Genomic DNA, 25,340 nt, shown 5'->3' with positions numbered 1-25,340 from the left:
CATGCTATTCTTAGGTCAACAGGAGGAAAATCACGCCGCCAAGTTTCCTGAATGTAAACAAAGACCCTGTCTGGCAAAGAGCAAAGATGGATCAGAACAGCTAGGGACTGTAGAGACTTCTCATTGTAATTTCCTTTCAGCATTATTAGAAAATAATAGCCTGAGAGCATGAGGGCAGAAATATACACCCTCATCATGTCTTCCTCTTCAGACTGGTTCTCATGGTAAAGAAATGATATCCAAGCCAGTCTCCCTTTGGTATTTAAACAATAAGATACATCCAGCCCTTGGGCATGCTTCCTCCTAAAGTTGTGTTTAGCTTGAATGGTAATAGCATGCCACAAAACCCCATAAAATCTATTTTATCATCAAACACATAAGCTATGGTCCTAAATGTTTCTGTTCAGTTCGGCCTGAGCAACACAACTCCAAAATTTGTCAGCTGGTGGGTGACTAGTCTATGTGGGATTGTGGCCAGAAAACAAAACTCACAGACCTCAAACAGACTGTTCAGCTCACTTTGGATACTTAAAATAGGAGGAATCAAAAAACATTTGAAAATAAAAGTTCAATAGAATTATGCAATTCAAAAACCAAACCCACTGACCTGCACCTTCTTTAGGTATCTAAGAAATTTGTATTAAACAAAGCAACAATAATAATTTAATTATACCCTTACAATTAAATTATGTACCTACAGGATATATCAAGTAGGAAAATTTGTCATTGTTACTGGATTTTTTTTATTGTGAAAATACTGTACAGAGGGGTTACAATTACATGGGCAAGATAATGAGTACATTTCTTATCAAGCATTGTAGCCTCCTCCTTTGTTTCCCCTTCCTATACCATCCTCTCCCTGCCCTCCCACCCAATCCTCCCCCCCACCATCACCAAAGTTGTAAAGTTCGTTTTCGATATAACGTCTTGTACATCTCATTGTTGCAATGGGTCCACCTGTATCCCTATTTAAACGTTTTGTTTTTCCCCTTCCCCTCCACAAATTATACCGACATCAAATACAGTGAAAGCAGGGCTTATACTGTGGATTTTTAAAAGGATGAGACCAAAGAGTATAGCTTGAAGCTGAGTTGGGTGGTTCAAACTTTAATCCTGTGTCCTTTGTCTCATCATTTTGTTATTCTCCTTCCCTTCCCCAAATCAGATAAACATATATACAAGACTAGGGTACCCAAATCAAAAACAGTGACAACCGAGGATAAACCAAAGGGATAAAAATGAATGAAAAAAATAACTTCACACAGTACATTAAAAAACAAAACAAAGCAAAAAAACCTCTTGTTTCCATACCTTGGAATTCATTTCAATTAGCATCTTTTTATATGGCCACATGTACTTAGCTATTGAGCTATTGTGATCCTCTGCTAGGACTATTCTAGACATATACTAATAATTACAAATGAGGGAAACCACGGAGCCTATGTTTCTTTGAGTCTGCCTTACTTCACTTAATATGATTTTCTCCAAGTCTTTCCATTTCCTTATGAATGGGGCTATATCATTCTTTCTGATGGAAGCATAGAATTCCATTGTGTATATATACCACATTTTCTTGATCCATTCATCTACTGAGGGGCATCTGGGTTGGTTCCAATGCAACAGCGATCCTCACAAAATACTATATTGGAAATGAACTTTACAACTTTGGGGGAGGAGAGTCGAGGATAAGGGAAAGTGGGAGATCATACTGTGCCCATTTTTAAAAAATTCATTCCTCCTGAATTTATCTGAAAGAGCTTTTTATACACAAAGAACATTAATTCTTCTCTCCCTCTCTCCCTCCCTCTCTCCCTCCTTCCCTCCCTCCCTCCCTCCTTCCCTCTCTCCATCCTTCTCTCTCTCTCTCTCTGTATGTGTATACTGAGGCTTGAACTCAGGGCCTGAATGCTGTCCCTGAGCTTTTTGCTCAAGGCTGTCCTACCACTTGAACCACATCTCCACTTCCTGCTTTCTGGTGGTTTGGAGATAAGAGTCACTCAGACTGGCTTCAAAGCTCGTTGGACTAGCTTTCAACAGGGATCTTCAGATCTCAGCTTCCAAGTAGCTAGGATAACAGGCATGAGCTTATCTACTTTTCATGGTCACAATAGATGCAATTTTTTTTGGGGGGGGGTCCTTTCGTGGGGCCTGAACTCTGGGCCTGGGCGCTGTCCCTCAGTGCCACTTCCAGCTTTTTTTCTTTTTGCTTATGTGGTGCTGGGGAATCAAATCCAGGGCCTCATGCATGCAAGCCAAGCGCTCTACCACTGAGCCACCTTCCCAGCCCCTAGATGCAATTTTTAACTAACATCAAAGCTCGATGAAAATTTTAATTAAAAATATAGCATAATAAAATTACTTCTCCAAATCCCACTTTAGATTTTTTTTTTTTTAGTAAAATAAAGAGCATGCTCTACAGATCCTTACAGAAAGTCGTTTTAGTTCCTTTTGGATTAATTTTTTAAAGTAATTTTTAAAATTACTGATCACTAGGGAAAGCACTTACATAGAGGTCTATTGTTAACTTCTAGAAACACTTCAGAAAGATAGGTTTAACATTTATTGAGACTTGGATATTTATGTGTCATTAGCAAGGTTTAAAAGAAGTTTATCTCCAAACCTTAAAAACTTCAGTTTGACATGTTTGTTTATCTGGCTATTTATTATTATTATTATTTTGTTGTTGTTGTTGGTCATGGGGCCTGAACTCTGGGCTTGTGCACTGTCCCTCAGCTATCCAGCTCAAGGCTAGCATTCTACCACTTGAGCAACAGAACCACTTCCAGCTTTTTCTGCTTATGTGGTGCCAAGGAATCGAACCCAGGGCCTCATGCATGCAAGGCAAGCACTTTTCCACTGAACCACCTTCCCAGCCCATATCTGGCTATTTATTCTGTATCACCACATTTGAAATTAGTATTAGTTACACTTCTTAGTGATAATTAGTTCTTAGTGATAATTTCATGTATGTCTTCTTCACTTACGAACTGTTTTATTACTGTATGGGATCAAATTAACCAGTAAAACGTCGGTACTTATTCCTATTCCTTCTATTTTACACTACCTCCCACTGGGAAACACTTGGCATTATCTAGTATATTGGATTAATTTTATTGTCAATTTGACTGGCTTAAGAAATGCCTAGGAGATTGGTGAGTATAACTGTGGATGGTGTCTATTAGAGCCCATTACATTCTGAGGGCTCTGACCTAAGGAGGGATCATTCTTGCTGGATCCACAATGTGGTAGTATTTGGAGAAGCTGTGAAAAGTAGGAGGTAGAGTTTATTTGGAAGAAGTAGGACACTGGAGGGGCAGTCAGGTGGGGGAGGGATGTTCTTTGGAGGCTATGTCTTGCCCTGGTGCCTTTCTGTTCCCCTTTCCCCCTCTTTCTGGTTGCCATGCAGTGAAATGCTCTGCTCTCCACCACAACAGAAGAACCCTCTGAATCCATAGAGCAAAGAAAATTGTTTTTTTTCTCAGGCATATGGACGGTAATAAAAAAGCTTAACAAATACAACTCTGGACTTCTCCCACCTCCACAACTGAGGGATGCTACTGGAATCTAGGATGTAGATGAAAAGAATGTTGATCAGTATTCCAAAATGCACAACAGGGAGTCTAAACACAAACTTATCTTGGTTGCAAAGGTCACTGGTATTGAAGTTCAGCACCTTCTCTGGGCCCCTGCTAAGCTCAAACCAAATGATCAAATGATTAAACAAAGGGAGGGAGAGAGAGAGGGAAAAGGAAAGGGAGAGAGAGAAAGAGAAAGAGAGAAAGAGAGAGAGAGGGAGGGAGGGAGGGAGGAAGAGAGGAATAGAGGGAGAAGGAGAGGCAACACAAACTTAAATAGACCAATTTTAGTCTTGTGGAACTAGGGAAATTTCAGTCAGATTTACATTTCACATGAGACTGTGGTATTTCACATGATGCTTAATTTGCTGACTCTAAACTGAAAGCCCAGAGGATCATTAACACCTTCCATGTAACATACTAGAATTTGATTTTGCAATGTCTTACTTATCAACTTGGCATTTTGACATGGCCTCACATATGAGACTTCCAGGTGGATAGAAAGTCACTCCAGGAGGCTCAGGAATCCTGTATCAAGCAGCAGGACTGAGAGAGGAAATGCTGGCTACATTGGCCAACAGGGTGGAAGTGGGAGCTCAGGAACTTGGGTGAGAAATAACTGGATCAATCTAGTTTGGAAATAATAAGTGACATCATTAGAGACAGCTACCTCAGATTCACCTGTCACAGGAGAGCTGGGCAGGAGCTGTTTTAAACACTGAAACTCTAAATGCTGAAGGGAATATATTCAAGTGGCTTATGGGCCACAATACTCCAGACAGAACAAACAGGTCTTACCAGAGGCATTGATGGTGGAGGAGGGGGAGGAGCCCCAGCAGGTGGGGGAGGAGCCCCAACAGGTGGGGGAGGGGGAGGCAGAGGAGGTGGTGGGGGTGGCGGTGGGGGTGGTGGCACCGGCATATGTCACAGCGTTGATGTCTCTTGCTTATGAATGGTCCCAATAGAGAGAATTTCTGCTCTGAAAAAGACAAAAGAGATAGTTTTATTTAATTACTTAATAGATTTATTCATTAATTTATTATTTGTGCCAGTATGGTCTTGAAGTCAGGGCCTGAGCACTGTCCCTTAACTTTTTTGTTCAAGGTTGGTGCTCTGCCACTTGAACCACACACAGTTCCACTTCTGGCTTTTTGGTGGTTAGTTGGCGATAAGAGTCTCATGGACTTCCTGCTTGGTCTGGCTTCAAACCATGATATTCAGATCTCATCCTCCTGAGTAGCTAGGATTGCAAGAATGAGCCACCTGGCAAAGAGGTATAATTAAATCTCCTACTTACCTTCTGGTATTACATGTCTTAGAGAAACACACATACTGTAGACAGTTTTATTCCATTGTTAGTTCATTCACAGAGTTCTCACTGTGAAGCTGGCTAAGTGCTAGAGATTGATAAAAGTAGATAGACTCTAGAAATTACTTAGTGATAAAATTTAAAGAATTTAGCTGTCAGAACATATAATATATATATATATATATATATATTATATATATATATATATAAAACATATATATGCACCTGTTTCCCCCCAATAACTGAATCCTATATTATTAACATTGAAATCATTTCATTGTATTCCTGAGCAGACAATGGAATTTAATCTTTCTGAATGTCACAGGTTTCATGTTATGCATGATGCCAGCCTCAAGCAAGGCTTACAAAGGGCATTAGCCACTTTCTTGATTCCTTTTCTCCTGTCAGCTGTTTCTTTATGGTCTCATGTCTTAGTTTCTGCATACTCATCTGGATGCATGCTGGGTTTTTGAGGCATGGTTCTTTAATACAGTTCTTTTCAAATTAATACTGGAGGATGTCTGATTTCCAAATAACTGCATTTCTTTGCAGGGCATATCTGTGTATGTGTTCTGATGTGTGCTACAGACCTCTTTTCAAGACACATTGCAAGGACTGCCAGCCTGTACTAATGAAACCAAACAATTTGCAAATGTGAGGCAAAGTGATATGATAACCTAAAGACAACCTAAGTACAAACTGAAGCATCAAACTTAGGCACAGACACTTTATGTTCCTGCCAGCATGGTAGTCCCTGGATCCCAACACAGGTCTGTCCATTTTTCCTTCATATTTAACATCCAATGGCAGTTGTATTTCATGAAAACATCCTTATCTCTGCAAAGGCAGAAAACCAATTATATAACACAGTGCTTCAACATAGTCCTCTAGATTTTTTGATTATTTAATAAATCAGATTCTTTTACCTACATAGTTAGTTCTATGTACCAGGCTAATTGCATCAATTTCCATAGTAATCCCCTAAGGCCAATAGCAGGAACCCCCACTTTTGTAGACAAGAAAAGGTTGTTTAAAGTCATATACACACTTAACAATGAATTAATTTGGGATTAGAACTCAGACTTAAAGATTTAAAATCTGATATGATTTTGTGTTGTTGTGTTATCTAATGTGTTATTGTGGCAAGATATAAAATAATATGATATTTTTTACCTTAATTGTCAAGTATATCATTCAGGGGCATTAAGGGCATTCTAAGGCTGTGCAATTCTGACCAGAACTTATTCATCATCCTAAACAGAACCTCCATATCCATAAAACTATCATTTCCTCATTCTCACCCCTGGGCACTTTGATTCTACTTTCTGTATGCATAAGCTTATCTACTAGATAATTCACTTAGGTGGAAACATGCAATATTTGTTGGCTTCAACCTGGCTTATTTCATACCACACACTATTGTCTATGTTCATTCCTGTTGTAGTATATATAACAGAAATTCATTTCTAACTATTCCACTCCACATTTTGCTTGATTATTAATAAGCTGATGGAACCTGGATTGTTCCCTTGTTTTGGGGATTGTGAAAAATTCTATGACCACTGGTATACAAAAACATCTCTAAAACCTTGAATTCAATTCTTGTGGCCTCTGTCTGTCTGTCTGTCTATCTATCTATCTGCATAGTGCTGTTGGATCACATGGCATTAACCTCATTTTTTTTTAATCAGTCGTAGGGCTTGAACTCTGGGTCTGGGCGCTGTCCCTCAGCTCTTCAGCTCAAGGCTAACGTTTTACCACTTGTGCCACAGTGCCACTTCCGTTTTTCTGGTGGTTTATTGGAGATAAGAATCTCATGCACTTTACTGCCCCAGCTGGCTTTGAACCGCGATCCTCAGTCCTGAGTAGCTAGGATTACAGGTATAAGTCACCAGCGCCTGTCAATATTAACCTCATTTTAACAAGGTTGAGAATTCTCTAAAATTGCATAGTTATAAATGGTATAATATATACAATTAAGTGCAACGTTTAGGGGAAAAACATTTGTGAGACTTTCCCTAGAAATTCCAAGGAAGAATGTGAGCAGGTCAATAAAAATGATCATACTTTTTAAACATAAAATACTCCCCTGAAAGAAGAGACCTGATAATCACAGTTGTACTTCTTTTCTTGATATTAAAACACTATCAAAAGACTTAAAAATACTCATCATGGTCAACAGGATAAAAAAAAATGTTAAAACGAACGTAGATCTCAGAGAACAATAAAGGGTAGTATAGGAACCCAAACAGAGTCCAAGTCCCTTTATTCACTATCTAATATAAACAATATCACAGAGTCACATACAGCTAGCATATTATAGGCCTAATGTTAAAGCAACTTGAACTGGAGCCAACAACTTAACTGTTTATCAGCTGTATTTTGACAGTATATAATCTTGTATTCAGTAGCAAAAGTATTTCTAGTCAAAAACTTACAAAAGGTATAAGTCTTGATGGAACTATTAATAGAACAAGAGAATATTGGGAAATCTCATTATGTAAAGGCTTAATTTTTTAAGTAAGACAGACGAGGAGATAGACAAGCATTCCCTGGTGAAAAACTGAAATTGATTTAAAAGGAAAACCTAAAAACATACTTATATTCAAGAGTTTAGCCATTTACTTCAGGGAAAAAATGCCTGAAAGAAATAACGGTAAGGACTGTGACAGAGCTACCCATGGTCTCTCTCAGTACATTGTATGATTCCATTTTCTAACTGCCTTTGTAAGTAGGTGTAACCATGTAGCTGACATTCATGTTTCAAAAAAGTCTATTATGTTAAACAATGAAGATTTTGAAACTAATTTATTATACTTACTAATATTTATATTTTGTTCATGAATTTTTGTGCTGGTACTGGACTTCATGTCCTTACTTGGCTTTTTTGCTCATGGTTGCCATTTTACCATTTCAGTTACACCTCCACTTCCAGCTTTTTACTAGTCAATTGGAGGCAACAGTCTCATAGATTTGTCTACGAAGGCTTTCTTTGAACCTCAGATCTCAGCCTCCTGAGTACTAGAGAAGACAGGTGTAAGCTACCAGTGCCCAGCACCCAGTAATATTTTAACCTATTTAATATAGGAACTTGAAATAATAAATACTGTAACTACAGTTGCATTCTATAAAAAGTCACTTGTGGACATTGAGTCTGATGCTTAATTTTATATGTCAACTTTACAGGAATGAGGGATTCCCACATAGAGACAGTAGAATAGCATGTCTGGAAAGCTGTTTCCAAAAGAGGTTAGCATTTGAATCAATAAAGAGAATACAAATATCCCTTGACAATATAGATGAGCATCACCCAATCTGTTTTTTTTTTTTGTTGTTTTTTGTTTTTGTCAGTTGTGGGGCCTGGGCGCTGTCCCTCAGCTCTTCAGCTCAAGGTTAGTGCTCTACCACTTGAGCCACAGCGCCACTTCTGGCTTTTTCTGCTTATGTGGTGTTGAGGAATCGAGCCCAGGGCCTCATGCATGCAAGGCAAGCACTCTACCACTGAGCTACCTTCCTAGCTCTCATTGAATCTTTTGATGACCCTGAGCAGAACAGCTGAACTCTCAGCCAGCATCACTGTGATTCACAGCTGAACGAAGCTTGTCTAATAAAACTATTTCTCCATAGAGCACACTTGGCTTTCTTGGGATTTGGTCACTATGTAGCAGTTCAGCATTGTGCTTAGAGGCTTCTTTAAAGCACAAAAGTACAAAAATTTGAAATTTGGCATTATATAAAGTATAAGGATACTTTATACAGCACTAGAGAAAAACAAAGTGGCCAAATATGGCCTTGTTCAGTCTCTGCTGGGATTGTGCATGGTGGATGACTAAATATACCATCACTATTCTTCACATATCTATGAATCAGCACTAAGGCACCTTAATACTGATTCTATTCTCACACATAAATCTTCGTGAATAGGTCAACTTGCAAATACAAGGTCTACAAGTAATGTAATTTTTGAACCCTCCGTGGGTGCATTAATTTAATTATATTGATTTCTCTCACCATTTGCATGGTAGTACTGCTATGTTTATACATAACAGATAACCAAATTTTATCTTAGTATATACAGTTTCAATTATTTTTGGACAAGCATAACTAGCTAAATTTCAATCTTTCTCACCCTTGTTTCTACTGTACCACATTCTTTTACTATAAATGAGCAGAATTAAGATCATCTAACTTCTTTTTTATTTTAATTTTATTGTCCAGGTGACGTACAGAGGGGTTACAGTTACATAAGTAAGGTCGTGAGTACATTTCTTGTCTAACTTGTTACCCTCTCCCTATTTTTCCTCCTCCCTCTTTACTTCCTCCCCCCCAAGTTGTACAGATCTTGTGAGTATCACTGTTGCACTGGTTCCCCATTGTCCTTTGTCTCACCATTTTTTGTTCCCCTTCCCTTCTCTAATTCAGATAAACATATATACAATACCCAGGGGACCAAAATCAAATAGAGAGACCACAATCATAGAGGGAAGAAGGTACAAAAGAAACAAGAAATCACATAGTACATTAACAACATTTGTTCATGTATTGAAGTTCACTTCCCTTAGCATCATCTTATGTGGCCATATGTACATAGCTATTGAGCTATTCTGCTCATCTGCTAAGCTTGTCCTAGATGTATACTAATTTTTACAAATAAGGGAAACCATGGGATCTATGTTTCTTTGTGTCTGGCTTACTTCACTTAATATGATTTTTTTCCAAGTCCCTCCATTTCCTTACAAATAGGGAGATGTCATTCTTTCTAATGGAAGCATAGAATTCCATTGTGTGTGTGTGTGTGTGTGTGTGTGTGTGTGTGTGTGTGTGTGTATACACACACACACACACACACACACACACACACACACACACACACACACACACACACACACACATATATACATTTCCTTATATCATCTAACTTCTTGGTTTCCATGTTGTGAAGACTTAAAAATAATTGGAAACTATAAAATGAAAGTGATCCCACAAAAGTGAGAACAGTTCTTTTGCTTTGTTTCCCCTGCTCCCCTGCTCTACAGTCAGCTCAATCCTTAGGAGTCTGAGAATGACATGTACCAGGAGGGCTCTGCCTTGCTCATGCCTCAGGAGATAACTTTCCAAAATCTAGGATTAAAGCTATTTTTATATGCAGTACTTGATGGATGTGAAGGCTTTTTCTTGACAGATATAATAATTAAGCAATTATCTACAGGAATATTTGTTAAAGTATGACAGTTAAGAATACAGAGCCCCAGGAAGTCACAAGCTGTACCCATGAGCTCTTTGATGCTTTGTGTTCTCCCAACCCATTTAAAAATGTTTTTCTATTCTGAAATGCATTTAAAATGCTTTTTAAAAAAGCCAGAACCTCAAAGGCTTTTATTCTTTCCTCCAACTCATGACACAGGTGAAACTGCAGCATGGAAATGCACATTAGATATTCAAGCACCATTAGGGAGGGGCGAGGCAGCAGAACCAGCCGGTGCTTCCCTCTGAGGCCAGCAGGACTCAGGCAGGCCTGGGTTTCCCTTTTGCCTCCGCTTCTTCCTCATGACTTTCCATCAGGTCAACTAACTTCAGTGGGTTCATTTTATTGGTTTGTAAAATACAGCTATAACGATTAATTTTTAGTTTGTTATGCTTAAATCAAGAGCCCAGGACAGATCCTATATAAAAAGAACATAATACCAATCCTCACACATAAAAATCACTTATCTGGACTACATACCTATCATCACTACTTACATACCTATCATCACTACTATGAACAACGACAGTGACCATAAAAAAAGGAGCAAGCCAGGGACAGGTAGCTTATCCTGTAATCCTAGCTACTCAAGAGGTTGAAATCTGAGGATCAAGGTTCGAAGTCAGCCTGGGGAACAAAGTCCCTGAGACTACTATTTCCAATTAACCACCAGAAAATTGTAAGTGGCGCTGTGGCTCAAGTGATTGAGTGCTAGCCTTGAGCTGAAGAGCTCAGGGACAGCGTCCAGGTCCAGAGTTCAAGCCCCATGACCGACCAAAAACCAAACCAAAACAAAATTAAAAAAAAAACAGGAGCAAGATGAATGCTCACAAGAGAGGAAGGGTTGCTAGGAAAGGCCATTCACATTCAGACCTGCAGAGAAGGCTTGATACATAAATGTTTTGTAGAAATTACTGTATATTTCAATAGGGATCTATTCTTGTTACAAGCAGAGAGACTATCTGTCTGTCTGTCTGTCTATCTCTATATACTATTTATCTATATCTTTATCTATATCTCTATGCTATATTTATCTATATCTCTAGCTATAGCTGTATCTTTTTCTAAAAAAGAGCAAGAGTGAGAGTGAGAGTGCAAGATGAGCTGGTGGAAGAAAGAGGAGAAGGTTGGGAACACACAGGGACTAAATGGCCAAATATTCCGAAAACTGTCTAGTTCCCTAGTTGGGTCTTGTTGTCATCATCTTTTAAAGACTTTCCCTATGTCTTAGGCATTTGCAACATTAGCATGAGACAGGTAGAAGCCAGAAACTTCATTTCCCAGCATTCCCTGCAGGTGGAGACCAGAATGTGGCCCCAACTCAGAGATGGGCTATAGGAATGTAGAGGGGACAAACCTAATGTGAACAGCCATAGGTCTGGAGCAGAGATTCCATTCAGCTCTGGCTGATGTATATTCCAGGATAATGTGCACCTACTCTTTGCCAGTATCTCTCCCTCTTCCCAAGAAAAGCTTGTATTCAGATGTGTGTGTGTGTGTGTGTGTGTGTGTGTGAAAAATCCAGTTTTGAAGTGTTGATAGAGACAGTTGTTCTTTGGTATCTGCAGGGAGTTGGCTTCAAAATGTCGTGCATACCAACATCTTTGGATGCTCAGACCTATATAAAATGACACATCATATTTACATATAATCTATGTGCATCATCTAGTATATTCTAAATCTTCTCTACTTTGTCTATAATACCTAATACAATGTAAATGCCATATTGTATTGTTTAGGAATTAATGACATGGGAAAAAGTCTCTATATGTGTATATTTGTACATTCAGTACAGATGTAGTTTTTTTCAAATATTTTCAGTGACTTACGCAGCAATTTCATATTCCATACCTAGGGGTAATCTTAAAATAATCTGTAAGCCCCAGTGGGTCATGTATGTAAACCACACAGAGCCCATAGATTGCTGCAGTGTGGCCTCTTTACCAGGAGCTCTTCTGACATGTGGGAAATGAGCCAGTTGATACAGACAATGAACTATCTTCCTCCCCACCTTGGATTTCCTTGTTTCTCTGCCTGATGAGCCTGCCAGTACCCATCCAGAAATGGATGTGCCTTGAGCTTGCCTGGCTTATAAACAAAAAAGTTAACAAGCATCTCCACTCCACCTGTGAGTTGTCTTGGAGAGAAATAACTTACTAAACAATTCTACACACTAACTGCTGTCATTGAAATGTTTATTTTCTACCCAAGAAGAGTCTGGATGATTATAGGTGTTCACAAAAAATATACCTGCTAGGGGCGGGAAAGAGGAAGAAAAATGAAAGAGGGGGTGACAAGTTTGAAAAGAAATGCACTCACTACCTTATTTATGTACCTGTAACCTCTCTATATATCACCTCGACAATAATTTTTTTTTAATTTTTTGTGAACATACTGTACAGAGGGGTTACAATTACATGGGCAAGATAATGACTACATTTCTTATCAAGCATTGCAGCCTCCTCCTTTGTTTACCCTTCACATCCCTTCCCAGCCTCCCCCTGCCCCCCCACCCAGTTCTCCACCCCCCCCCCCACACACACCAAAGTTGTAAAGTTCGTTTTTGACATGACAACTTGTACTTCTCACTGTTGCAACGGGTCCATGTGTATCCTTAAACGACTTGTTTTTCCCCATCTCCTCCACAAATTATACTGACATCAAATATAGTGAAAGCAGGGGTTATACTGTGGGGAAGACAATAAAAATTTTAAAGTACTTTTTTAATTAAAAAGATTTATTGTTACTATTTGATAAAAGTACCTATGACTGATTTTAAAAACATATTTGAATAGCAATCTAAAAATAAGATTGTGTCCACTCTTTGTATATCTTTCTCTTTGTCTTTGGCAATACTAGGGTTTGATCTCAGGGTCTTGCCCTTGAACCACTACTTGAACTACTGGCACCATATCTCTAGCATTTTTTGTTCTAGTTATTTTTTTCTTGTGAAAATACCGTACAGAGGGGTTACAATTACATGAGCATGGTAATGAGTACATTGCTTATCAAGCATTGTTGTCTCCTCCTTTGTTTCCCCTTACCATCCCTTCTCATCTTCCCCCCATCCCCACCCCCGCCTCCCCCTACCTTCCCCTCGCCAAAGTTGTAACGTTTGTTTTTCGACATAACGTCTTGTACATCTCATTGTTGCAATAGGTCCACCTGTATCCCTAGTTAAACCATTTGTTTTTTCCCTTCCCCTCCACAAATTATACCAACATCAAATACAGTGAAACCAGGGGTTATACCATGGGGAGGGACATACAAAGCAACAAAGAAATTATCTTATAAATATGTTAGATAGCAAGAAAGAAAAAACATTTGAGTCCTTATCTTGGGGTTCATTTCACCTATGTTCTAGTTATTTTTGAGATAAGGACTAACTTATTGCCTGAAATGACCTGCACTGTGATGCTGCTATTTATGCTTCCCATAGTAGCTGGGATAAGAGCATGCCACCATCTTTATCCTTTTCTGTTGAGATGGGTAGGGTCATGAAAATGGTTTTTCTCTGAGGCTGGTTTAGAACTATAATCTTCTTATCTCAGTTTTCTGCAAACCTAGGATGATAGGTGCTCACCACTGTGACCATTTATTGGCTGAAGTGTGAACTTCTTTTTTCTTGTTTGTTGTTGTTGTTGTTGTTTGGCTTGGGCTAGCTTTGGCTTCTTATCCTCCTGATCTCCCCTTCCTAAGTAGCTAGGATTGCAGATATAAGGCATTAGTGTACAGTCCCATTAGTGTATAGTCCCATGTCTTGAGATTGCCCCTATGAGCTGTTTGGATTTATTGGCTATGAAATTAGAGAAAAGAACATAGATTCTCACTTCTGAACAAATGGAGGCCAATGAATGCCATGAGACAATCCATATCTCACATATGTCTCAGGAGGGTCCTACAGCATCTAAGAACTAGTCATTTAAGTTTCTTTTTAATAGATGCTGGAAGGCAGGAGAGCACAACCCAGAGCCTAAGTGCAGCAAGCAAAATACAAATAGAGTTCTCAGAACAGAATATATGTGGAATAATTCCAAAACTGTGAGTAAAAGGGTAAGGGCAGGTGAAGTAAGTAAAACTGTGAGTCAAAGGGTACGTGATGGTAAAGATGACCCCTGAGTGGCCATTCCTGTCGTCATTGCCTCCTGGTATAACCAGAGCTGATTCTCTGTCTAGCCCTTCCCCGGCACTTGTGCCTCGCCCATTACTCCCCGATAAGATTACCCTCCCACCAACGCAAGAAAGTTACTGCTCTCACTCTGCCATGACATAAAAATTCTGGAAATATTTAGCCTTTTCAGGGAGATGGTATGTGTTGGCCTAACAAGATAGGAGGAAATAAATAGCAAATTATTTTTCTAGACAGTAAAAAAACAAATGTATCCTGAAACATCTCATTACTATGGGATCGGTATTATTATTATTATTACTATTATTATTATTATTTTGTCGGTTGTGGGGCTTGAACTCTGGGCTTGGGTCCTGTCCCTCAGCTCTTCAGCTCAAGGCGAGTGATCTACCGCTTGAGCCACAGCGCCACTTCTGGTTTTCTGGTGGTTAATTGGAGATAAGAGTCTCAAGGACTTTACTGCCTGGGCTGGCTTTGAACCATGATCCTCAGATCTCAGCCTCCTGAGTAGCTAGGATTACAGGCATGAGCGACCAGTGCCTGTCTCTATTATTTTTTTTTTTTTATATAGTAAACCACTTAAGAACTACCATGCCTAATGATAGGTAATATTATTAGTTGCTCAGATGAGGAAGCTGATGCATAAAGATTAAAAAAGTTATTGTCAGCCACACAGTGAATTCGAAGAAGAGAAACATAAGTTATATGGCTCCATAAGCCCAGGAATCTAAGCACCATGCCACTTTAAGTCACTTCTGTTCATATACCTTTTATGATTTCTGTGACATCAGCATACCACCTGAACTTATTTAATGTTTACTATAAATCAACTCATGCTTGTAGAGAAATAGTTTATTCTGAAAAAAAAATCCTTAAATTTCTATAGTAAACAGTAAAGTAATACCATTTGCTATACATGAAAGATAATAAGAATAAACACAAGAATTATTAGGCTAAAATGTTTATCCACATACACTCCAAACTCAAGTATAACAGCAATCTGAACGATCTTTAATTGAGGATAAACACCTGGGTCTCATTCAATGAAGAATCCATCTTAGGTGACTCAATAGGTCTAGGATGTAGCCTAGGATTCTGCATATCTAACAATTCCTCCGCCCTTTGAGGAGCTCTAGGATATAGAGGCTTATAAGAAAGTCACAATCAGGGCTGGAAAGGTGGCTCCTTGGTAGAGTGCTTGCCTTGCATGCATGAGGCCCAGGGTTTAATTCCTTAGCACCGCATAAGCAGAAAAAGCCGAAACTGGAGCTGTGGCTCAAGTGGTAGAGTGTTAGCCTTGAGCTGAAATGCTGAGGGACAGCGTCCAGGCCCAGAGTTCAGGCCCCACAACCGGCAATGATAATAATAATTTTTAAAAGTCACAATCTCCATTGCAAGTGCACAAGTAAGGATCTTTGGGAATATCTTACCAATAAGGGATTTGCATACCTGATAGTCCGTCCTAGAACATCTATACTCACAGGTTATGTTCTCTCTTAAAAAGATTCAAATTTGGGCCAGATGCCAGTAGCTCACACCTGTAATCCTAGCTACTCAGATGACTGAGATCTGAGGATCATGGTTTGAAGCCATCCCCAGCAGAGAAGCCCCAGTAAGACTCTTATCTCCAATCAGCCACTCAAAACTGGAAGTGGAGTGTGCCTCAAAGTGATAGAGTGAGTGCTAGCTTTGAGCAAAAATGAGCTCAAGAGCAAGTGCCAAGGCCCTGAGTTCAGGCCACACAACTGACAAAAAAAATTGATTTTGGATAATTTCATTTACAGGCTGAAGCCATGAAAATGAGAGATTGTATTTGCAGTGGCATACAACAGTGGCAGGGAAACCCTTGTCCCAGGACAGTACTGGCCTGTTGCACCAAGTCTGAGCAATCACCAGAAGTCCAGAGGCATTGTCTTCTTCAAGAATTTCTTCAGGTCCTGGCTTGGTTGCAATGTACAGCCAGCTTCCTGATTATATTATTTTCTCACATATAAATAAGAAAAGACAGAATCAAAATTGTGAGTTCATTTTCTGCGGTAAAACTAGATTTCTCTACCTGTGAACTTCAGTCAATAAGCCATGAATGCCCTGTGCGTAGACTGGTCAATCACAGGGTCTGGCTAAAATGTGGAGGGAGGACACACCTGTGGCTGCAGAGCTTGGACAGCATGCCCAGCTCTTTCTTCAAAACAGGAGGCATCAGCTCTCTATGGCTACATTTAGAATAAGAAACAGTGTGGAAGATGGTAGTAGGAGGCAGCCTGGACTCTTCACCCTCCAGAACGTCAAGGCAGTGGCAAAGGAAAGCCACTGCTATTGGTACACTCTAGAAAAGGACAGAGTAAATTAGGAGAAGTTCCACAAAATATCCAGGTCTACCTGCTGGCTAGGACAGAAGTCCAAGATTATCTGCATGTGCATACATAAATTGTGTTTCAGTAAGACTCATAACAAATTCTTCTCCTCTCCTCTCCTCCCTTCTCCTCTCCTCTCCTCTCCTCTTCTCAACTCTCCTTTCCTCTCTCAACTCTCCTTTCCTCTCTCAACTCTCCTCTCCTCTCCTCAACTCTCCTCTCCTCAACTCTCCTCTCCTCCCCTCCCCTCCCCCTTCCTCTCCCTTCCCCTCTCCTTGTTTCTCTTCCCTTCTTCCTTCCCTGACCTACCCCACCTTCCTCCCTTTCTCCTGTTCTACCTCCCTCCTCAACCACCTTACTCTCCTAGGGTATATTTTTCTGAGCTGAAGAGAATTCTTGCTGGTCTAGAACCTGCCTCAGTCTTTTCCTTAAGTAAATCTACAGACAATCGGTTCAAAAAAGAATTTAATTCATTCTCAGTTAAATAATAAAAGAAGGAAATTATAAAAAAAAACTGAGACAAGAAGCAGGAAAAAATAGACAAAAAACACTTGTCAGAATAAGCACTGCTGTGAAGCAGATGAACACTATGACAAGACATATAATCAATAACCCAAAGAAGAGAGTAAATCAACCCTTTAAAAGAGGACTCAAAGAAAAGAGATAGGGACTCTGAGAAGATAAAGAAAGGCAACTGGAGATAAAACATAAAGTAGCTGAAGTGAACAAGGAAATGAATAAATAAACCTGCTGAATTCACTGTGAAGTTCCAGTGTAACCTTTAGCTGCTAGAGCCAGGAGCTGAAGATGGGCTTCATAGTGCTGGCCCCTCACCTAGACCAGTACCGCCATCCACAGTGGCAGAGGTGACCAAGTACACCAGGCAAAAATGGAATAAAATAGCTCTCCTCAAATCATTCATAACCCCTAAGGCTTGACAATTTTGTAATCAGATAGTAGAGCTAAGGAATACTTTTATAACATGATTCTCTACTGGGCACGAATCATTTGTGAGTTGGTTCCAGCTCTAACTGATCCTTGCCATTCATTAAGTGCAGTAACACAGGACATTGGCCAAGAGGTGAACAGATCTGAAATAACTGGTCGCTTTGTTCCTCAAGCCTCAAAATACTGTCTACTAGCTCCTAGAATCAGAAATTCCAGCCTACCATTCCTTAGCGTATGTAATTTATATGGATGATGTTAAAATGACCAATGAGTCAAATATTATCATTTAGAACTCAGTGAACACCAAGAAGGCACACTACAGGTATGGGCCCAGTGTACTTGTTGGCTTTTCCTGTGAAAGTCCACAAGTGGATTTTCAAGTATTAGGGAACATACAGTTGGGAAGCTAGAACTATAAACTGTGCAAAAGATGTTTAAATGTGGGGTTGGTGAATTTTAAATTCAGGGAAAAAGTTGGCTTATTTGTCATATTTTAAGTATCTTACCTATTTTTGAAGCAACTAACTTTTACTCTGAATTGATATAAAGCAGCACAATTGAAACAAAATACCTCAATCAAAATTTAAAGATAGTTACAATAAACAACAGCTTTAAGGAACACTGGATACACAAAATATACTTCTGTCATTTAAAGGAAATACAAAGTTCACATTTGATTCTTTTCCATTTTTCTCCTATCTGAAAGTAGATAAATATCACCTGCTCTATTAGGGAAGTAATACTTTACATTAAACAGTTAGGAAAACAGCCTGTTTTATTTTTCACTATAACTTTATCCTCTTGGAAGGCATGGTTGGTACCTTAATATTGATGTATATTGGAGGTGGAGATGTGGCTCCATGGTTGAGCAAATTGTATGGCATGTACAAGATTGAATTTGATTCCTAGCACTGTCAATACCTTTCCTTCTTTCCCTCCCTCCCTCCCTCCCTCCCTCCCTCCCCCCTCTCTCTTTCTCTCTCCTTCCTTCCTTCCTTTCCTTCTTTCTTTCTCTCTCTCTCCTTTCTTTCTTTCTTTCTCTTTCTCTCTCTCTTTCTTTCTTTCCTTCCTTCCTTCTTTCCTTCCTTTCTTTTTCTTTCTTTCTCCCTTTCTTTTTCTTCTACATATAACATACTGATGGACATAGATCAAAACTTCTGTTAGTTCATTCAATAGTTCTAATTTTCTGACTATATATGGCAATTCTAAAGGCTACTTGCACAATTATTTTTCATCTCTCAAACAGTACCATCCTCATTTTGCAGATGAGGAAACAAAGCCTCAAAGGTATAAAATAATCATCATGAGATCATGGGTACAATTTGTTTTCCATACATAGCCCCAAGGGTGAAGTTTTGAAACCACTAATATCTAGAAATGTCTTTCTTTTTGTCAAATTACTATTAACACATAGTTGTACTAATTAATATGACTGAGATATTTCCATATGTACAATAGCTGTGCATTGACCTAAAACCCTGAAAAAATAAAGGCTATAGCCAAATTCTGAGAGACTAGCTCTGTGAGCTCTGTGGTCACACACTGTGTATTCCACTCAATACAGATGGCTTGTGTAGCCAGCAGGCCTGGCCTCAAGCTTGTCTCCTTAGGCTCTTTACTTGTTTATAACCCCTGGGAGATCCTGGCTGGGCCATGATAGAACTGTACAGAACCCAATTGAATCTGATGTCTCTGAACCCAGCCCTTTGACACACCCTTTCCACCACTCCCTGCCTTTGTCAGGCATGACATAGTCCATGAAATGGAGCAAATACTAGTTTTGTTTTGTTTTTGGTGGTTGTGGGGCTTGAACTCAGGGCCTGGTGTTTTATTTATTTTCTAAAAAACTTATTGTGGGGGCTGGGAAGTTGGCTCAGTGGTAGAGCGCTTGCCTTGCATGCATGAGGCCCTGGGTTCGATTCCTCAGCACCACATAAGCACAAAAGCCAGAAGTGGCACTGTGGCTCAAGTGGTAGAGTGCTAGCCTTGAGCTGAAGAGCTGAGGGACAGCGCCCAGGCCCAGAGTTCAGGCCCGACAACCGGACTTCCCACAAAAAAATTATTGTGAAGGTGATATACAGAGAGGTTACAGTTATGGCAAATAGAAATTTAGATTTGAAATTCCTAACAGGCACGAGGCTGGTAATAGCAATTTAGAAATCTTCATACAGGCAGTTGGGTATATTTCCTTCTCTAGAGCTAATTCCGTGAAGATGTGGGAAAGTATACCATTTTAAATTCCTGAGTCACTTTTTACCATTTATAATTAAGTAAGGGCTAATAGTGTAAGTCAGTTTGATGGTGGCTGATACTGCTTGTTGCCTATTCAATAACCATTCATTCCTTCTTCTAGTAGCAGAACGGCTTATTTGGAGGGGATATGCAATTTGGCCAGTTAAAAATTGATTTTTCAGACTCTCTTATGTTTAGTGCATCCCTGTGACATTGTTCTGGCCAATGAGATGTGCATAGGAGTTTGAGGAGGGCATCACATTCTGAAGAAAACAAATAGCTTGATAGAACAGCCTTTACTCTTTAGCTATTTGCACTATCCATAAAGATACAGCAGTCATATAGTAACCATGAAGCAACCTACAGACCAAGGGTGGAAAAACAGACAGAATTGTGTGAACAGAATTGTCTGACAGAATTGTGTGAACTCTTGCACCAGCCCTGGACTGCTTCTCTTGAGAGTCTAGTTCCATATAACAAATGAACTTGTATCTGTTGAAGGTTAATTCAACTGTTTACATTTGTTTTAGCAAATGAATACAAGGCTAATTGGTACAAGTCATGTCTGAACATATATACACATTATGTGTATATATAATGTATATCATAGCTGGACATAGATACATACCATACATATACATACATATATGTATACATGAAAGAAACACTTAAACAAGATGACTATCATTTTGATGAAAAGTTATTTAGAAGCTGGGTGCCAGTGGCTCACATCAATAATCCTAACTACTCAGGAGGCTGGGATCTGAGGATCATAGTTTTAAGTCAGCTTGGACAGGAAAGTTTGTGACATGCTTATCTCCGATTAACCACCAAAAAGCTGGAAGTGGAGTTGTGGCTCAAGTTGTTGCTACTTGAACACAAAAGCTCAGGGACAAACTCTTAGGTCCTGGTTCAAGAGCAGGATGAGTGCGTGTGTGTGTGTATGTGTGTGTGTGCGCAGGCGCACACACACACACACACAATCATTTGGAGCTAAAGTATCATTTTACTAGCACTGTATTTTTCCCAAATAAGATGATAAAAATTTGAAGCTGTCAGGAAAAGCATGGGCTTGCATTATCAATGAAATTCATGACTACACAATCTTGTCCAATGATACCCTGGGATCTTCCTGAATAAGACAAATCTTTTGTTTTACTTAAATGCTTCAGTTTTTTTTTTTTTTGAAGAGAGGATTGTCCATCTGACTCTCACTAGGGTTTTTATCAGCTTTGGAAGAAATAATATTTCTGTTTTCCCAAGTACTCAATAAACACAGGAAAATATCAAGTCCCTGGACCGTCTTAGCCTGTTAAACTGTGCTTTAGGATTCTGTCTCCAAAACTACAGTCAATAAAGTTCTAGGACATACTTAATGTCCTCTACCACAAAATTTAGGCTGGGCTGATGTTGAAAGCTTGGATCTCTATGGCAACAGAGACTGCCTTGAAGACTTGCCAGGAGAAAGTTATCCCAGGTTTCAGGAGCAGGAAAAGTGGTGTAACTGATCAGCTTTTATCTCATGGTTGCTGTGGGTCAGGTAACGATTTGTGTTTTCCTTTTTGTTTTGTCTGCTGTTAAAGCTCTGACCAATTTTTAATCTTATCTCTGGAAAAATACTTTTACCTTCTGAAATATTCTCATTCTCTAAATTACTTCTGATTTAATCTTACTTTCTACTCTATTTGTTCCTTTTAACCCAATTGATTGCCTGTGAATTTTAGGATATCTACTACCTACTGTTTGTAAAATCCTCAAGTGCTTTATGAAGAACATTTCGAGTAAGTAATTTTAAAAACAGATCACCATCATCATCAAAAACACAGCAAATTAGCCAGGTGCTATAGCTCACACCTATAATCTTTGCTACTCAGGAGGCTGGATCTGAGGATCATGGTTCAAAGCCAGCCCAGATAGGAAAGTTTGTGAGACTCTCATCTCCAATTAATCACAAAACAAAACAAAGAAAGAAACCCCAAACAAACCTGGAAATGAAATTGTGGTTTAAGTTATAGAGCACTAGCCTTGAGCAAAAAAGCTTAGGAATAATGCCCAGGCCCTGGGTTCAAGCCCTAGGAGCAGTGCGCGCATATACACACATACACCATAGCAAATGTATTGAACATTGCTATGAATGAGGAGCTATTGTAAGTATGGAGCATATATTATTTACCTAAATATGAAATAAGTACTTTTATCATTTCAGTTTTACAGATGAGAAAACTGAGTTGCACAAAAAGTTGAATAATTTTTCTAATGCACAAAAAAGTATTAAAGACAAGGGTTTTTTTTGTGGGTTTTTGTTGTTGTTGTTGTTAGTTATGGGGCTTAAACTCTGGGCCTGGGTGCTGTTCCTTGGCTCTTCAGCTCAAGGCTAGCACTCTACCACTTGAGCCACAGCGCCACTTCCGGTTTTCTGATGGTTTATTGGAGATAAGAATTTCACGGACTTTCCCGCCTGGGCTGGCTTTGAACCCCAATCCTCACATCTCAGCCTCCTGAGTAGCTAAGATTACAGGCATTTGCCACCAGTATCAGGCAAGACAAGGTATTTTAAGATACCTCAAACCTAAGTATTCTGAATTATGTGAATTACACTAAAAAATAACATTTAAGTTATTAAAGAAATTTAGACCTTCAGATTTTACAAACTGAGCTTCATTAACATTCTTCAACCCTGAAGGAGAAACCTACCTTTTATCTATACAACCATGCAAGATTACTATATCAAGACCGAAAAGGGAGACAGTGGAAGTCCAAACAATAGATAAACCCCCCAAAATAATTGGTTTTGATCTTGGAACACTATTAAAGTTATTAATGCATTCACTCACTAATTCACTCAGCCTTTAGGGAGTATCTATCATATGACAGGCAAGTTGTGGAAGCTAAGAAGAGAGACAAGGTGGACAGAGAATTTGTCTCCTAGAGACTTGGGTAGGTCAGGTAGGTCCAGGGGATCATGGGATTAGAACAAGAGGATGAAGAGAAGACCAGAACAGGGCATGGCATGACCATTCTGACAGCAGGTTAGCCCTTTAATGAAGTTCTCTTTTATAGTGAAAGTAAAAGGAACCACCTTCCTCAGAAGGCTTTTGTGATGGTTTTGCACATATAAAGGTCTTAGCCTATTCCTAGCATGAGTTAGCCATTATCTCTTAAGGAACAGTGGATGGCAGCCCAGGCACCTTGCCAAGACACCCACATACACTCTCATGGATGCCTGTTTCCAGAAACTCAAAGATCCGAAGCTACCTGGTGCCTCATCCCAGCTAACCCTAAAGCTGATTCTAATTTGGGGGCTACAAGCAGGGCTGGCTCTCTTCCCTGGCTAGATTCAGCATCTCATTGGAATATATCACCTACATTAGGATAAATATTTTTTTAAGGTGCACTTTGCACATTTTTTTTCTCACAATGCCTAACTCATATTGTGCTCATCCGGTACTTTTGCCATGTTAGCTCAATTTCACTTTATCTCCTTGCACTTGACCTCTGCAGTTCAAAACCTAATTCCTCAGCTGCATAACACTGGTGTATGTGTGTTTGGAAAGTGAGGTTCCCTTCAACAGGTCTAAGGGAAAATGTCACCTCAAATTGCAAAAGGGGAGTTTCAAGTGTGCCATTGGCTGAAGCCAGTGACAAATCACCTGTAGGGCACCTGCTGAGCATGGCTGGGGAGAAGCATGAGTCTTAGGTTTTGTAGAATGGCAAATAAAGAAATAATTAGTCATTGTCTCACTGACTTCAACTCTGATTTAATGGTTCCCTCTTCAACTTTGTTTTGTCACCCGATCAACCAAGTCAGTCAAATATTATAATTTCTTTCTAAATATTCCAGCAGCCAGATGGCAGGAACACTACTGGGAAGAGACAAAACTCTCCTAAAGATAACTTTGTGATGCATAGTCACACTAGATGGGACTGGGTTGAGGGGACTCACCCAGAGAAACCCCATGGAATCCATGGTCATAATTATATATGACCCAAACTTATACTTCTAAGTATAAGACCAGCAGCCAACTCTGCGATTTGGAACTGGTGGTTAAGAAAATATATTTCTACCTCTGTAAATTTTGAATTTTAGGCAGAGGTATAAAACCACTAGAAGACACATCAGGACAAATTCTTCAGGATTTCTCCCTAGATGTCATGTTATTATACCTTACTATTCAAATATTTCTATATCACAGTTAATGTATAACATACTTGCTAGAGAACATATTTTCTTCCTTCGGCCAAGTTATTGTTGTAGGTTCTAAAACTTTACCATTAATAAACATGTTTATAAAAATTATAGAAGAAAAGGTTCATTATTCTCTACTGTTAATCTCATTTTGGTGTCTTGGATTGTTTCTAGATTCTTTTATTCATTATTGGTGCACGCGTTGGAGTGACTGCAAAATCACAAACTGTACTATATAGTTTCTGAACAATAAATCTAAAAAAGAGCGTTGCCAGGCTGGGCCAGCTGGCTTGCTCTTGTTCCTAAAACTGTATGTTCTTAGACACACACTCTTCCTCCATCCCTTCTGCTGCACGCTAACTTCGTGTAACACAATGTCACAGTCACAACTGCATGAAAACAGAGGCTTGTGGATGGATTAAAAAAAAAAAGTGGGGGCCAGCAGCTTACATGTCTCTGACCCCTGGGTTGCTAGGCTGCAAAATTACTGTTGATGGCACAAGCGTAATATCTGAAGCCTGTATACCCGTATTGGGGGGGTGGGTGGGAAGGAGGGTGGGTAACTTCCCTGAATAAGTTATTTAACCTTTGTTATTTTTCACATTTTTATCTATAACAAAGGCACCATACTAATACCTCCATTTCAGGAATTGCTGTGAATCATATAAGGTGACCTGTGCGGCAATCTTTGGTAAAGCACTCTACTGTGTAGATGCCTTTCCCTGTTAGTGGTAAACTTCCTTTGCTTCCCTGTTCTCTCCTTTCTATCCTAAGTTGGTTTTTGTGGTTTTCAAATGTATCACCAAAATACATTAGCTGGCAAACGTCAGCAATCTGTGCATTGCCATGGAAAGATTTTTTTGTTTGTTTTTAGCATTAAAGCTTTTGTTCACTTTTTAAAAATTGGGGTAAAACTTACAAAAGTGTACCAGTCTCTAAGGCATAACTTCATAAATTTTCTGTGTACACCTGGGCGACCACTGCTTCAGCCAAGGTGGAAGAACTATTCCAGCACCCAAGAAGCCTCCATCCTACCCTGTCCAGGTCAATACAAGGCCCAGGGGCAGTCTTTCTTCTGACTCATCACTCCATCTAGAGTTTTAAAGAAATGTTTTTAAACAGAAGGTTGGATTCTTAGTGTTAACTATTGATTGCTGACTGAAAGAAACAAACTTTCAGTCCTCCCTCTGAAGTGACACAGGACTCTGGTGAGAAGAACGAACTCTCGAAATGACACAGATAATGCCAAACAAAGGTCCTTTTTTATTTTACAACCAAGGATCAAGTCACACAGAGGCAAAGTCACCGCCCAACTTCCTGCTACAAAGTGACTTTTTTTTTTTTTTTTGCTTCCCCAAATGC

General features: G+C 39.4%; 1 protein-coding gene across 1 annotated transcript in view; it reads right to left on the bottom strand.

Annotated features, from left to right (window-relative positions):
• Window positions 1-25,340, bottom strand: part of Wipf3 (WAS/WASL interacting protein family member 3) — a 78,385-nt gene that overhangs the window by 51,923 nt on the left and 1,122 nt on the right. The window contains 1 exon segment of the mRNA XM_042685006.1: window positions 4,374-4,554. Coding sequence (XP_042540940.1) covers window positions 4,374-4,496 — 123 coding nt within the window. The 5' untranslated portion in view covers window positions 4,497-4,554.

This window comes from Dipodomys spectabilis, unplaced genomic scaffold, assembly GCF_019054845.1.
Source record: "Dipodomys spectabilis isolate Male_0828 unplaced genomic scaffold, ASM1905484v1 ptg000092l, whole genome shotgun sequence".
NCBI classification, from domain to species: Eukaryota; Metazoa; Chordata; class Mammalia; order Rodentia; family Heteromyidae; genus Dipodomys; species Dipodomys spectabilis.
This window is presented reverse-complemented; position numbering and strand designations above follow the sequence as displayed.